We start from the raw sequence: 15,292 nt of genomic DNA, 5'->3' as shown, positions 1-15,292 counted from the left end.
GACGAGCAACCATGTTCGTTTAAAGGAAATTCGGGTGGAGCGTTCATGCATGTGTGAAGGGGAGGCGAGACGTTCGGTTTTTGTGTGACCGCACAATCGGTTAAAGGTGATTCAATCGATTATGTGCAACAGGTGGGCGAGCACGTATAACAGGCGTGTTGGTAGGCGGGCACCCCCTGATGTGCGATGTGGGAATGTGACTGTGCGAACATGACTGATGGACGAGTTATACGACCAGCTAGATGGGTTGCGGACGTGTTGGTCAACTTGGGCAGTGAAGTGTGACTTGTTGGTTGGCTTGATGAGCCGACCCAACGGTTCATGGTTGTGTTGTGTTGGTGGGCAAGTCGACTGCATGGTTGGTCGAACCATGGGAAGTCAATCGACACGTCGTTTGGGTGGTTGCATTCGTTGGAGGAGTACATATATATTGGAGAATGTTAAATGGAGTTTGACCATCAACCAAACAACGCAAAGTTCAAATGAAAATAGAGAAAAGCGAAGGGCAAGTTTGAGAGGTTGTAGGCAAGGTCGATCCAAGGGTAGGGGGATTACAACGCGAGTATTTGTGTGGAAGTTCAGACAGTTCAAAGGATGTTCGAGGTGATTCGGGTCTTGGGTGGGTCGTAGGCCGCACATTTTGTGGTAGGCCATGCGTCCCCACTAACAGGCAGAGCGATAAAGTTCTAAATGAATTTGGGCATGAATATTTCGAAGGGTTGGTTAGTGCAATCGTTGTGTAGCTAGGTTGGGCCGCTATGCGGTAACGTGATGGGTGGTCATCACTATGACGGACAATAGGTGAATGACTGGTTTTTGAATGGGAATTGCTTCATGATAAGAGTTGAATGCAGGTAGAGGTTCGGGTAAGGAGCGTTGCACGTTGGGCAGAATTGGCAGAGTGCTGCAAACAATTTGGCATCATGTAATTCAGGGTTTTTGGGTAGAGACAACGCAGATGGGTGGCAGCGACAACATAGTGGGCAACGTTGCATGACCCGAGCACGTCGGCTGGGAAAAATCAGCAAAGTGTGTAGGCCAAGTTGGTTGGCTGCACGAATTATGTAAAATTATAAATTTGTAAAGTAGTGAAATTTATTATAAAACTGTTAGGTGGACTTTACGAGAGTTTCCCCTCCCAAATATATGTGTATACTTGTGTTATGATTTCCATTGCATATTGGTGAAATATTAATTGAAAAAGATAATATCAATGTTTATTTTGTTGCATTGTGAACACTTAGTGAAAAAATTGGTTAAGTATTGAAGTAAACGTAGTCCAAATACTCGAATATTTATGAAAAAAAAAAGTACGATAGTGTCACACCCATCTATGTGTGGTTAAAAAAATCCCATAAAAATATGACACATTGCATCCCTCAAAAATCTTATCTTTACAACATGAAATAACTTCAAAAATTACATTTATCTAGAAACCTTGGCCAAAATTTCCTTGTTAGCTTGAAAGGAAAAACCTCTTTCCATCCAATACATCATTACCGAAAATACTTTTCCTTTCACATAAGATATACGAGTAAATTACATTTATCTAGAAACCTTGGCCAAAATTTCCTTGTTAGCTTGAAAGGAAAAACCTCTTTCCATCCATACATCATTACGGAAAATACTTTTCCTTTCACATAAGATATACGTGTGGCTCCATTTTCTCTCGCACATCAGATTCTCTCGACCTTTTCTGTCTCTCACATCAAACAATCATATCACATTTCAACTATGGCAAAAGATTTTTCAGTGCAATGCAATGGGAAGACATCAAATCAAATCTTTTATAAAGTGCACTAAATACGGAAGACATCAAATCAAATCTTTTATTAACCGCAATAAATATGCAAGACATCAAATCAAATCTTTTATTAACCGCAATACATATGAATATAACGTATGCATAAACCTTATAACAGCCTTACTATGGAGCAACGGCAATGGGTATCTTAGTCTACCTATATGAATCTACCTATATTGCAATGGCAAAAGATCTCTGGTCTTAGGCCGTGCTACTTCCCGTTCCACTCCTCACAAATTACATCCACTTTCTATGGCCTCGAGAATCCCATTTGAGTATAGATTCTCTTCACTAATGTGTTTGTTTCTTGTTCCCCGTCTGCCTCATGTAATTGATGATAAATCTATGCACAATGCACCAACTCCTCCCTCAGCTCAATCCTAATGTTCGTAAATAAAAAACAGAACCCTATTCCTGCATTTTCATACATCCTTAGATTGAACTAAGAAAGGAAGCGCATTAGATTCGAATGAGATGTCCCCGTACTTCGTTGGAATGATCAAGGACATGTAGAGCGCATGAGATGTGCTTCCATATCTTTCTCCTATGGTTGCATTCTTCAGGTGGAGACCTGAGAGCAGGGACATTTAAGTTCAGCAGCCTGGATGAGTACTTAAATCATTAGAAGCGAAAATAGTCCACACGTGGTAGATACCATAGGGCCAAGTTTTGGTACACAAAACCTGACCATCCTTAATGGTCATTCATCCGCAGGCCACATGTCTTATTAAATTCGAATCTGTAATCGTGAACCAAATCTAAAATGACGTTGATCGCATCACTCTCAAAGTAATTGGACTTTCCAGTAAAATGTCTGAAATTTTGGTGATATGCAACATTCTTCGGCTTTAGGTCGACGGCAATCTCCTCTTAAGTTCTACTCTGTTAGGTTTTGCTTTGCAGTCGTCAAGTGATCAAGATGGCAAGCCAAACTGCTAGTTGCATGAGTCTAAGGCTTCTGGTGAACAAGAAAAGTCAGAAGATATTGTATGCGGAGGCAGGAAAGGATTTTGTCGATCTTCTCTTCAGCTTTCTCACATTGCCAACCGCTTCTGTTATCAAATTGCTTTCAGCGTTGGAAAAAGAAAAGAGAATCGGCTGCCTCACTAACCTTTACGACAGCGTAGACATGCTCCAGACTATGTTTATGATTGCAGAGAAGTCCGACTTACTGGAGCCTAAAGTTACACCTACCCTTTCCACTAACATCCTTCGAATACAGTCGGCTCCCACAGTCTATTACGTTTGTGGGCCGGGCCCCCGGTACAGCGGCCGTACCAATCACTTCAGAGGAGTTATATTAGCGGTACCCACTATGTGACCAGTCAAAGCGGCGGCCGGTGTGCCTGCGGCAATACTATGATCTATGAGGTGCAATTGCAAAACCCTTCCATGGGAGGTAGAACTGATGGCGCAGGAGTCGGTGGAAGTGGAAGCGGCGGGGGAGGTTACGTGAAGGAGACGGTTACCTTCATAATCACCGATGATTTGCAGATCTCTCCCTCGTCAACCATCACCAGCCTTAACTTGCTGAATAAGCTCAATGTCAAAGAGTTATCAGATTTGGCGGAGCGAAATGCGAGTGTTGGTCCAAATGAGGTAAGGTGATACTATAGTTGTTTGTAGTTCGTGTGTGATCATAATGCTGTGAATGGGAAGACCATAACAATTTTATATTTTATCAGGCACTGGAGCTGCTATGGGCTTCTCTGGTTTCCACGACTCCTTTGAACGACGTTTTTGGTGCTGCCGTCTCCCGAAGTAAACGAAGGCAATAGTGCTTTGAAGGCCTTAATTTACCAAAGGACGAGTAATAAGGCTGGTCGTCAAAAGAATACTGTCAGGTTATGTTTTTGGTGTTGGAGGATGTTTTTTTTGAATCTTGAATATGTATTTTCAAGATGGTCATTAATCGAAATGATCTAGTTGCAAGTATTCTTCAGTGTAATTCAGAGGTCGAATATAGAAGAAGGTGCCCCATTTACTTTTGATGGAGGTTTAAGAGATGCAAGCGGTCTGCGGTTTGCTTTTAATGGACATATAGTTTACAAGTATTCCGCAGTGTAATTCATAGGTCGCATACAGAACAAAATGCAACAGTAACTTTTGATGGAGGTTTAAAATATGCAAGATGTTTGCTTTTAATGGACATTTAACGGATGCAAGTAGTAAGTTTATTTTAAATTTCGAAATCTGTGATATACTAGGTACTGTTGACCTGGCAATATTACATCGAACCTTATGCTTCCTTTTTCAATGGTAATCTAACCTTTAAAAGCCCTACCTTTGAAGTAATATAGTTCTCAACTTTATGAAGTATTTGGAGATGGTAATTTTGTTTTATTCGTGAAATTAAGGATTAAATAGTTTAGGGGAGATGGTAATTTTGTTTATAATTTTAATTTAGGATGATTTAATATTTTAAGTTTCTTTTGAAATATTATACTAAACTAAGAGATTGATAATTTTGTAATCTTTTTTATATCGTAAAACAATGTTATCAAACCATTTAAATTAAAGAATGATATTAAAAAAAAATTGACAAAACTTTTGCATTTTTTAGTTTTAACTTTTAACTTTTTCTTTATGGATGTAGATTATTAATTGGAATATAATGAAAATATCAATATTATTATTTATATATAATTTGTATTTTTACTAGTGTATAAATGTAAATTTGTAATTAGTGAAGTGGAAAGGTTAAATTTACAGTCCAGTGATGTGTAACTTTGTTGGTCCATCATTGAAATTGAAATTTTGTTTATGTCATTGAAAATATAATTTTTTCTTTAAATCTCAAAGAAAAAAAATTAAATAACTATATAAAACATTAAAATATTGCAAGTGAAAAAAATAGATTTTTCTAAGTTCATGTTAAATTTGTATTCAAGATAAATCTATTCTAATTTATAAATAAAATAATAATTATTCTATAACTAAAAAATATAAATATTACCATTTATATATAAAATTTCTATATAAATATTATTATTTATATATAAATTTGTTAAAAAAAATTAATGTATAATAATATTATTATCTATATATAATTTTGTTAAAAGTTTTAATGTACATGAATATATTAAAAATATTCTATTTTTTTACGGTTTTGTCTCAAATTTTTGTCTATGAAAAAATATCGGCAGTTTAGTTCAACGTGTTTTGAACCTCCCATAGAGGTTACCACTAGTGGGATGGAAAGTCATTACTTTTAGCGGCATTAACGTGAAGATAACTAATTTTTTTTTTTTGTCAAGTAAGAATGGAGCTTTCTATTAACCGAACAAATACATTACATATGTTAGAGGGTAAACCAAAATTCTTCTTGTTTACCAAAAAATGGTCCATATAACCTATCAGAAGTGTTATTGGTTTTAAACTTTTAAAATGCGGAACCATTCACTCTATCCGAAAATAAAGATTACACAGGAAGCACACAAAACCTCACCCGCAACCCATAAGTTTAGACTTGAAAAATGATATATCTGTGACCATAAAAAACGGCAGGTCCACACTTCCAGTGAAACGCCCTCCCACTCTGCTCATTGAACACCGATCTTTGATCGGCTTGAAAACTACCGTCCATTTCTTTCAATGATCCAACGACTATTGTCGAATTGCTAAATTGCATATCGGCGAATCGCAATTCCAACTCCACCTCCTTCTTCCTCCAATCACCGATCAACCACTTGCACGATCGAACCTCCACTGTTAAACTACCATTCATGGATCCAACGGTCCACACTAATTTCAGGTGGACAAGTAGCATGAGGATTAACTGCCCAAAAAGTGGTTTCCTCTCTCCTCGCTGATATGTGTTGCTTGAAGAGTGGAATCGGAGGTCAACCTCGAAAAACTGTTTACCATTTACAGACCCCGCTCGAAATACCACTTGTGGTTCGATAAACCATTTTCCTGCGAATTAATTTGCGTGCTCTACTGCCAAGCCAAGACTGTTGACCTATTCCATTGGATGGTTCTCGTTCCTTCCTTTCTGCGCAGTTGATCTTCTGCTTATCGATGGATTTGCGCTTAAACCCCAGTTTCTTTGTCGTACTTCGTTTAACACATGAACACTGATAGATAACAATATTTTATTAATCAATGTGTCGCCATCGATCCATACAGTGATCGATGGTCTATTAAAGTTGCAACGCTTCGAGAATTGGTCCTCACACCATTGCATCTTTGGTCTTCCTTCGTTGATCTCAACCTTCCACTCAAATATAATGGAAACTAATGCCAAAATAATCTTCGGAGCGCTGCCAAACAACAGGCAAACAATTTAAACTTCCCTAACCTCTCAACTGTCTCCTGATCCTCTTCGATCCATCCTATTAATCCATTGCTCCCTATCTTTGGCAGCCTGATAGAGTCAGTCCTCGAATAGTTTACTTGGGGGTAACAACTCCCAAACGTGTTGAGTGTCCCTTTCCTTATTAGTCACTCCTTCCTTCACCAAATGATCAGCTAACATGTTAGCTTTTTTTCACAAAGACAAAGCTTACAGTTTTTAAGGTTTGCAGGTGTCACAATCCCTTTACACAAATATACATAGCAATAAAAATTTTTAACTTTATGGTCTGAATATTAGATCTTATACCATGCTTATAAGTTGGTTTACCATATATTACTATATGCTACCTTATGTTACCATATATGGCCACCCTGTACTAGCTCACGCGCTTTATCTAATGGCATTTAATCAACCCTTATACTACGCATGGTTCACAATTATAAACTGTTACAACTCGTCCATGGGCAATGGCTTGGTTATTAACATTATGGTGTGAAGCGGGTTATAACTTCGATGTAATATGTATGTTGGCATCGGTGCCTAACCCCTAAACCCTTTCCCAACATACAGAGTAATTACTAGTCTCGGGGTTTGGAGGTCCGGCTGCGGTCTTGGCAGGCTTAACTCACCTACCGCATTGTTTATATCGGCTCACAGCTGGCCAGGTGGCATGGCCGGTACACATAGCCATGTGACACCTCGGCCTTGGGAACCTTGGCCTTCCCGCCTCTACTTCCCGCTTCATCTGAACGGTTCAGATCTCTTATGGCAATCGAAGGGTGGAGGTATTTCGGAGGGTTTCAGGTCATTACTTAAACTCCGGGAATCCAGGTCGAGGTTCATTTGTTTGCATTACTCATTCAGCTCAGCTCTCTGCCGAGACTCTGGTTCGACCTTCTCAGATTTACAGCTACCACCTGCAACTTCTCCAAAGGCTGTGGAGAGCCAGTTTCGGCTTTGCTCAGGTGATTCATACTCTGTAAATATTTGAGTAGCGTTCCTGTGAACTCATTATATGATGATTTGTTTAATGTGTGCCTTCCCTTTGCAGGCGAGCACGGATGGGGTTGCTTAACCCGGTCACGGTGTCGAGGTAATGATTTCGACAGCCCAACCTACCCGGCGGATACAGGTTGGCTCTTCATACAGATGTTGTTTTCTTTTATGAGAGCTCGGAACATCTCATTCTGAGTTATGCTTCCATGTTCATTTACAGACCGCCGAGAGTTGCCGGTTCTGCACTTGGGTACGTTGAGGTATCTTTCAAGAGAACCCTCGAGATTATCATATGTTTGATAGACTAGTTATTTTATAGTTTGGACTGGAGGTCCTGTTCCAGATGGAACCCAAGTATTGTTTGCTTGTTTCTTCATGAACTAAGGTGGTTTTCTTCACCCGCTGGACTAGGGTCTCTTAATCTTTGTATAACTTCCAGCTTCGGCCTGGCCGTATGCTTACTTTGAAGTTAGCGATACCAGGTCTTTGTTTTATACTACCTCCATTTAGCTGTATATGTACATCATTTTCATTTCAGTGGTATAATGCTGTATAGCTATAATGGACGACATAAACAGGGATTTTGTTATACTGATCAGGTTCTCAGAAGGCATAAGCCTTTCGTTTTGAGCTATACTTAAAGATTTTCATCTAATGTATGGCCATTTCGTTTATTGGGTTTTGCATGTCGATACCATTATACTTATTCTGTATGCACGAACTCTGTATGCCTCAGCGCTGCTGAACTCGTGTTTTTCAGTTATCATATATATAACTTTTATCTACAGGTTCAAATATATATGCATGTGATTCTAGTTCTGTTAGTTTTTGACTATGAATGTTCTCGGTATATATACGATGATAGATCCGTCTGCTTGCTTAAAATAAGAATGTCGAAATACACCGAAGTGTGAGGGTTTTTCAACGAGGGTTTATACGAAATATGAAGGTTTATCCACCATTCTTCATTCCTCATTTAACTTGTTTCGCTATTCTTTTTGTGGAAGAGCTGCAGCTAAGTCGCACCATTTACATTCCGGGACAAAGTTCCAAGTAGCTGAAAGATGCTTCTCTGCTTAACTGAATGATGGTTTCGTATTTCATCTACCATGTTTACATATATATATTGGCATGTTCGTTTTCTGTTTTGTTTCAATAAATGCATTCCGGCTACAGCCGTGTCCCTTCGCCGGGATCTGGGTATTCCAGACTCGTAATTCATAGTTTATAATATGTAACAATAATTACGTTTCGGGTATCTCAGTATATGTTTATTTTGATATAGCTTCCTCGAGCACATACTGCCTCGGTTACCTATACCTGTTTCGTACCATACTACTCTGCACCCGTAACGGACATTTAATAAATGACCTAGACAGTGAATCAACTATCTTTGGTATTGCATAAACTAACCCAGGCATTTCCATAACCCAACCTTCTGTATGTCTACTAACTGCCAATTAGTTTCTAAACCAGGTCTATCAGCAGATAGCCCATTCCTTTACCAGACTTATGCGGTTCCAAGTACATTGTAACAGTACTAAGAAACTATGACAGATCTGATTTAACTACTGTACTCATTTATAAGTCTTGTTTTATGCAAAAGGATTCTGAGATTAGAAACCGTACCTGGTTTGTCAGAATCACAATTAGATACTCAAGCAAGTCACCTGTGCTTCGAGTCTGCTCGTCCACCCAGCCATGAGATCCATCTTCTGACAGAATTCTCTCCCCCGAGCTATCTTGCAGGCCTCAAGCCCTCAACAAGATCTGAGCACCTAGTGCCTGGTTATCTGGTCCCTACCAGACTTAACCAATTTCCTCAGTATCTCCTCTTTTCCTCCTCTTTGGTTCTCTGGAAAAGAATCACTTTCTGTCTGTCCCAACAGCACAGAACTTCCTCCCTACATCCAGGACTTTTCCTGTTTCGGAGGGCAGTTCAAATCAGTTATGACAACTGATTTCCTTTCTTTGAAATACACCTCCCAGAGGCTGCCATCATTTCAACAAAATATTCCATTTATTTAATAATGTAGTTTATCACAGTTTTTGTTTCTTTTTAAACATAAACAACAACTACTACCATATTGTCTTTTTACCACAGTAAAATCCACATTTACATTCTACTGGGGGCATTACATCTCCCCCTCCTGAGATTGGACATCGTCCCGATGTCCGTTTCTCTTAACAAATTTGGGTAAGCCTTTTTAAGGAGTTCCTCATCCTCCCAAGTGGCCTCTTCAGGCCCGTAATGCTTCCACTGCACCTTAGCTTGGATAATAGCCCGTTTCCGCAGCTGCACTTCTCTCCGGTCGAGAAGGGTCAGTGGTTCGACCAGAACCTCGCCTTCCGGCTCGACCCGAATTTCCTGCCATTGAATCACATGTTTAGGGTCGTAGACGTATTGTTTTAATACGGAAACATGAAAAACATTGTGAATATTAATATGGCTTGGTAGGGCAAGCTGATAAGCTACTGGCCCCACTCTTGCCAGAATTTGGAAAGGTCCAAAATAGCGTGGTGCCAGCGTGGCACACCCACTCCACTGCAAGGCACTTCTTCTGGTTTGAATTCTTACGAAGACATGGTCTCCGAGCTGGAATTCCTTGAACCTTCTCTTTCGGTCGGCAAAACTTTTTTGTCTTTCCTGAGCAGCCTTTAAATTATTGTGCACCTTCTTCACCATGTCTTCCATCTCTTTGAGCATATCCGGGCCCAATCTTAATCTATCTTCAGGTCCACCCCAACTTGAGGGTGTGCGGCACTTTCGCCCATACAGAACCTCAAAGGGACTCAACTGTGTTGATGAATGATACCCGTTATTATACGCGAATTCAACCAGATGGAGATATTCCTCCCACTGGGTTGGTCGCATCATCACACATGCCCTCAGCATGTCCTCCACCACCTGGTTTATCCGCTCCGTTTGCCCATCGGTCTGGGGATGATAGGCTGTGCTAAAGTTCAACTGTGTTCCCAGTTCCGCAAACAATGTCCTCCAAAAGGCTGATGTGAACTTAACATCACGATCCGAGATTATTACCTTCGGAAGTCCATGCAACTTAAACACATTTTGCATGAAGATATGAGCAACTTGCACCGCTTTATACATGGATTGAACCGGTATGAAGTGTGCTGCCTTACTTAATTTATCCACTACTACCATAATGGAATCATTATTTTTCTTTGTTCGAGGCAACCCGGTTATAAAGTCCATGGAAATTATCTCCCATTTCCATTCAGGAATGGGTAAGGGTTGTAGCAACCCTGCTGGATGCATATGTTCTGTTTTAATCTGTTGGCATTTCAGACATCGCGCTAGATATTCAGCTACCTCTTTCTTCATTTTTGGTCAATAGTATTCCTTCCGAAGTACGACAACCATTTTCTGGTACCCTAGATGTCCGGTGTAATGGCTGGTATGGAATTTATCCAGAATCAATTTTCGAAGATCATTTTCATTGGGCACATACAGCCTTTTATGAAAATACAACACTCCGGCATCATCTAACTCGTATCCCTGTTGTATTACCTTATCAAAAAGCTGTTGTATTTGCTGTTTAATTTGCTGATATACCGCATCTTGATCAGCTGCTAATTTTATCTTTTCAAGTAAGGTACTCTGCCATTTACTGACTGAAAGTCTGCACACACATTGCACCTTTCGGCTCAATGCATCAGCCACTCGATTCTCCTTTCCCTTCAAATGCTTAATTTCAAAATCGAACCCACTTAAGAAATCTGCCCAACGAGCTTGTCTCGTGTTCAAGGTGGGTTGACTGAAATAGTTTGTCAAACTATGATGGTCTGTCAACAACAGAAATTTTCTTCCTAACAGATAATGTCTCCACATTTTCAGCGCATGGATGACAGCTGCCAATTCCAAGTCGTAAGCGGAGTATTTCTGTTCATGTTCCTTCAATTTCCTTGATTCATATGCAATCACTCTTCCTTCTTGCATTAACACTCCCCCCACACCTTCTTTACTTGCATCAGTACAGACCACGTAATCCTTATTAGGATCAGCTATACTCAAGATAGGTGCAGTGGTGAGTAAATGTTTGAGCTGTTCAAAACTTCACTGACATTCTGAGGTCCACTTAAATACCTTCCCCTTCTTTTGTAAGGAAGTGATAGGGTATGCTACCCTTGAAAAGCCTTCCACAAACCTTCTATAATAACTTGCTAGCCCCATGAAGGATCTGATATCTGCCACGTCCTTTGGTATAGGCCACTCCATTATAGTTCTGATTTTTTCAGGGTCCACTGCAATTCCTTCCTTTGAGATCACATGACCCAAATATTGTATTTCCTCCTTGAAGAAATCACACTTACTAAACTTTGCATATAACTGATGTTCCCGCAAAGTTTGAAACACCACTCTAAGATGTTCTTCATGCTCCTTTCTTGATCGGGAGTAAATCAGAATGTCGTCTATGAAGATTAACACAAACTTATCTAAGAACTTGTGAAACACACTGTTCATCAAACACATGAATGTAGCAGGTGCATTGGTCAAACCAAAAGGTAGCACCACGAACTCGTAATGCCCATACCGCGTTCTAAAAGCTGTTTTTGCGATATCCTCCTCCTTAATTCTGATTTGATGATAACCAGATCGCAAATCGATCTTAGAGAATACTGTTGCTCCCTTCACCTGATCAAAAAGTTCATCGATCCGAGGTAAGGGATACTTATTTTTTATCGTGAGCTTATTCAGCTGACGATAATCAATGCACATCCGGAAAGTTCCATCTTTCTTTTTGACAAATAACACTGGGGCTCCCCAGGGTGATACGCTGGGACGGATGTAATTTTTGTCTAACAGCTCCTGCAGTGGCATTTTTAATTCTGTTAGTTCTGGTACGCTCATTCGGTAAGGCGCCCGTGACACGGGTGCCGCTCCCGGAATCAGTTCAATGGTGAAGTCCACATCTCTTTTAGGTGGCAGTCCTGGTACTTCCTCAGGAAATACATCTACAAACTCTTGTACTACCGGAATGTTGCCCAGCATAGCTGTTTTATCCTTCTGATTTGCGTAACCCACCTGAATAGCATAAATTTGACACTTCTTCTTGATGCATTTAGCTAACTGAGATGCTATAATGGGTCGAATTTGTACAGGATGTTTGATTCCTTGTAGCTCCTGCTGCTCTCCATGGTCGTCCTTAAAATAGATAGTTTTCGTCTTGCAATTCACTAATGACCAGTGTTTTTCCAGCCAATCCATCCCAATCAGGACGTCATATGAACCCAACGGTAATATGTTCAAGTCTGCCATTATTGGCTGCCCTGCTATGGTTAAAGGGCATTTATTTATTTTGGCCAAGACTCGCCTCTTGGCTCCCGTAGCTAATTGAACCAGCACAGATTTCTGAATTTCTCAGATTGTAATTTACACTGTTCTACTATCTTGGGGCTAACATAACTTAAAGTAACTCCTGGATCAATAAGAACAGCTAAAGAAAGGTTTGAAATTTTACCTTCAAATTCAACCATAGATGGCGGTACTCCGCTTGGCGATCCTCCAAGGCTGCATTAATTCTGGGTATACTACGTGCCACGTCCCCAACGGTCGATGCTTCATGAATTTGGGATATATGGTCTGTCCCATTTCGCTGCGGGCAATTTTTGACATAGTGAGGTCCTCCACAGCCCTAGCATTGCACTGGAGTTCTGGTCATCCCTTCACTTTCGGGCCTAACAGGTTGTTCACTTACTCTAGATTCACCTGCTGGCCTTGCTCGGGGCGCACCTCTTGCTGCAGATCTACTGTTCAATTCCTTACCAGCTCCCTTACTTCCATTGCTGCGACCTCCCTTGCTGTTTCCAGCCATCCGACTGCTCTTTTTCTCATTCCATCTTTTGTTTGAAGTATCCCCCTTCTGTTTATTCTGCTGGTAGCAGATCCTTGCTTTTCGAATGGCTTCATCCATGGTTCTAGGATTGTCAAACTCAATCCGTTCTCTTATATATGAAGGTAAGCTGCTCACAAACCTTTGAACTTTGGCTTTCTCTTCCTTGATATAAGGTACATAACGTAGCAGAGAGGTAAAACGGTTAATGAACTCGTCCATAGTCTGCTGCCCCAGTCTTAAATCATGGAACTCTCTTGCTTTCTCATCGTAGAAACGCTCAGTTAGGTACCTTTCTTTGAAGTATTTCTGAAACTTCTCCCAAGTAATGGTTCGTTCGCTGACCCCTTTAACGATCTTGATTTCCTCCCACCACAAGGTTGCCTTACCTTGTAGCTGAAAAATAGCCAGCCTCGCTTTCAAGTTGTGATCATACTCATACAACTGAAAATATTTATTCATATTTATTAACCATGCTTCTGCTGCCTCTTCCTGTTCGCCATCGAAATGCGGGGGTTTAATCTTCCGGAATTCTCCCTGCAGCTCCATTTTCTGATGTTTTGAGGTTTGCTGTTGTGGCACATTGTCAGAATGATCCTCCTTGCCTTCTGAATTTTCAGGTGCATTCTGAAAGTCTTGCTCCTCTGTCACCCTCTGCTGTTCCGCGCTGGGGTTAGATGAAGGTGGATTCTGCCTATCTGACAAACTCTTCAGAATTCTTTCTTGTTCTACTGTTAAACGTGCATTGTCTTCTCGTAAGCGTGCCATCTCATTTTTCAACTCCTGAACAGTTTCAAGTATTGCCAGGTTGGTACTTCGTGTTGCCTCACCCAACTGTACCCACAGTTCTGGATTTTCCTGAGGGTTACTGCCGTCTCCCTGCATTTTGTTACTTTGCTTTTTCTCTTTGGCTTGTCTGCTAGCTTGTTATAGTTCTGTGTGTCACCCCTTCATAACAGAACAACAGTTAAGTACTTTTATCAGTTTTTTTTTCATGTAGATATACATGGTGTATGCTGCTGCACAGTGAAACATGTCATATTGAGGCCACAGTGTTGTAACTCGGCTCTGATACCAATTTGTCACAATCCCTTTACACATAAATATACATAGCAATAAAATTTTTTAACTTTATGGTCTGAATGTTAGATCCTATACCATGCTTATAAGTTGATTTACCATATATTACTATATGCTACCTTATGTTACCCTATATTGCCACCCTGTACTAGCTCACGCGCTTTATCCAATGGCATTTAATCAACCCTTATACTACGCATGGTTCACAATTATAAACTGTTACAACTCGTCCATGGGCAATGGCTTGGTTATTAACATTATGGTGTGAAGCGGGTTATAACTTCGATATAATATGCATGTTGGCATCGGTGCCTAACCCCTAAACCCTTTCCCAGCATACGGAGTAATTACTAGTCTCGGGGTTTGGAGGTCCGGCTGTGGTCTTGGCGGGCTTAACTCACCTACCGCATTGTTTATATCGGCTCACAGCTGGCCAGGTGGCATGGCCGGTACACATAGCCATGTGACACCTCGGCCTTCCCGCCTCTACTTCCCGCTTCATCTGAACGGTTCAGATCTCTTATGGCAATCGAAGGGTGGAGGTATTTCGGAGGGTTTCAATTCATTACTTAAACTCCAGGAATCCAGGTCGAGGTTCATTTGTTTGCATTACTCATTCAGCTCAGCTCTCTGCCGAGACTCTGGTTCGACCTTCTCAGATTTACAGCTACCACCTGCAACTTCTCCAAAGGCCGTGGAGAGCCAGTTCCGGCTTTGCTCAGGTGATTCATACTCTGTAAATATTTGAGTAGCGTTCCTGTGAACTCATTATATGATGATTTGTTTAATGTGTGCCTTCCCTTTGCAGGCGAGCACGGATGGGGTTGCTTAACCCGGTCACGGTGTCGAGGTAATGATTTCGACAGCCCAACCTACCCGGCGGATACAGGTTGGCTCTTCATACAGATGTTGTTTTCTTTTATGAGAGCTCGGAACATCTCATTCTGAGTTATGCTTCCATGTTCATTTACAGACCGCCGAGAGTTGCCGGTTCTGCACTTGGGTACGTCGAGGTATCTTTCAAGAGAACCCTCGAGATTATCATATGTTTGATAGACTAGTTATTTTATAGTTTGGACTGGAAGTCCTGTTCCAGATGGAACCCAAGTATTGTTTGCTTGTTTCTTCATGAACTAAGGTGGTTTTCTTCACCTGCTGGACTAGGGTCTCTTAATCTTTGTATAACTTCCAGCTTCGGCCTGGCCGTATGCTTACTTTGAAGTTAGCGATACCAGGTCTTTGTTTCATACTACCTCCATT

At 40.8% G+C, this 15,292-nt stretch overlaps 1 protein-coding gene across 1 annotated transcript; it reads left to right on the top strand.

Annotated features, from left to right (window-relative positions):
- The first annotated feature begins 2,723 nt into the window (after positions 1 to 2,723).
- LOC149181971 (uncharacterized) lies at positions 2,724 to 3,582 on the top strand. Its single transcript, XM_089414408.1, has 3 exons — positions 2,724 to 3,067; positions 3,100 to 3,403; positions 3,490 to 3,582. Exons 1-3 carry the CDS (start codon positions 2,724 to 2,726, stop codon positions 3,580 to 3,582), a joined length of 741 nt encoding a protein of 246 aa, XP_089270534.1.
- Positions 3,583 to 15,292: the final 11,710 nt, after the last annotated feature.

Source organism: Pinus tabuliformis, chromosome 3_2, assembly GCF_031772625.1.
Source record: "Pinus tabuliformis cultivar Carrire ecotype Pingquan chromosome 3_2, CPIR1, whole genome shotgun sequence".
NCBI lineage: Eukaryota > Viridiplantae > Streptophyta > Pinopsida > Pinales > Pinaceae > Pinus > Pinus tabuliformis.
This window is presented reverse-complemented; position numbering and strand designations above follow the sequence as displayed.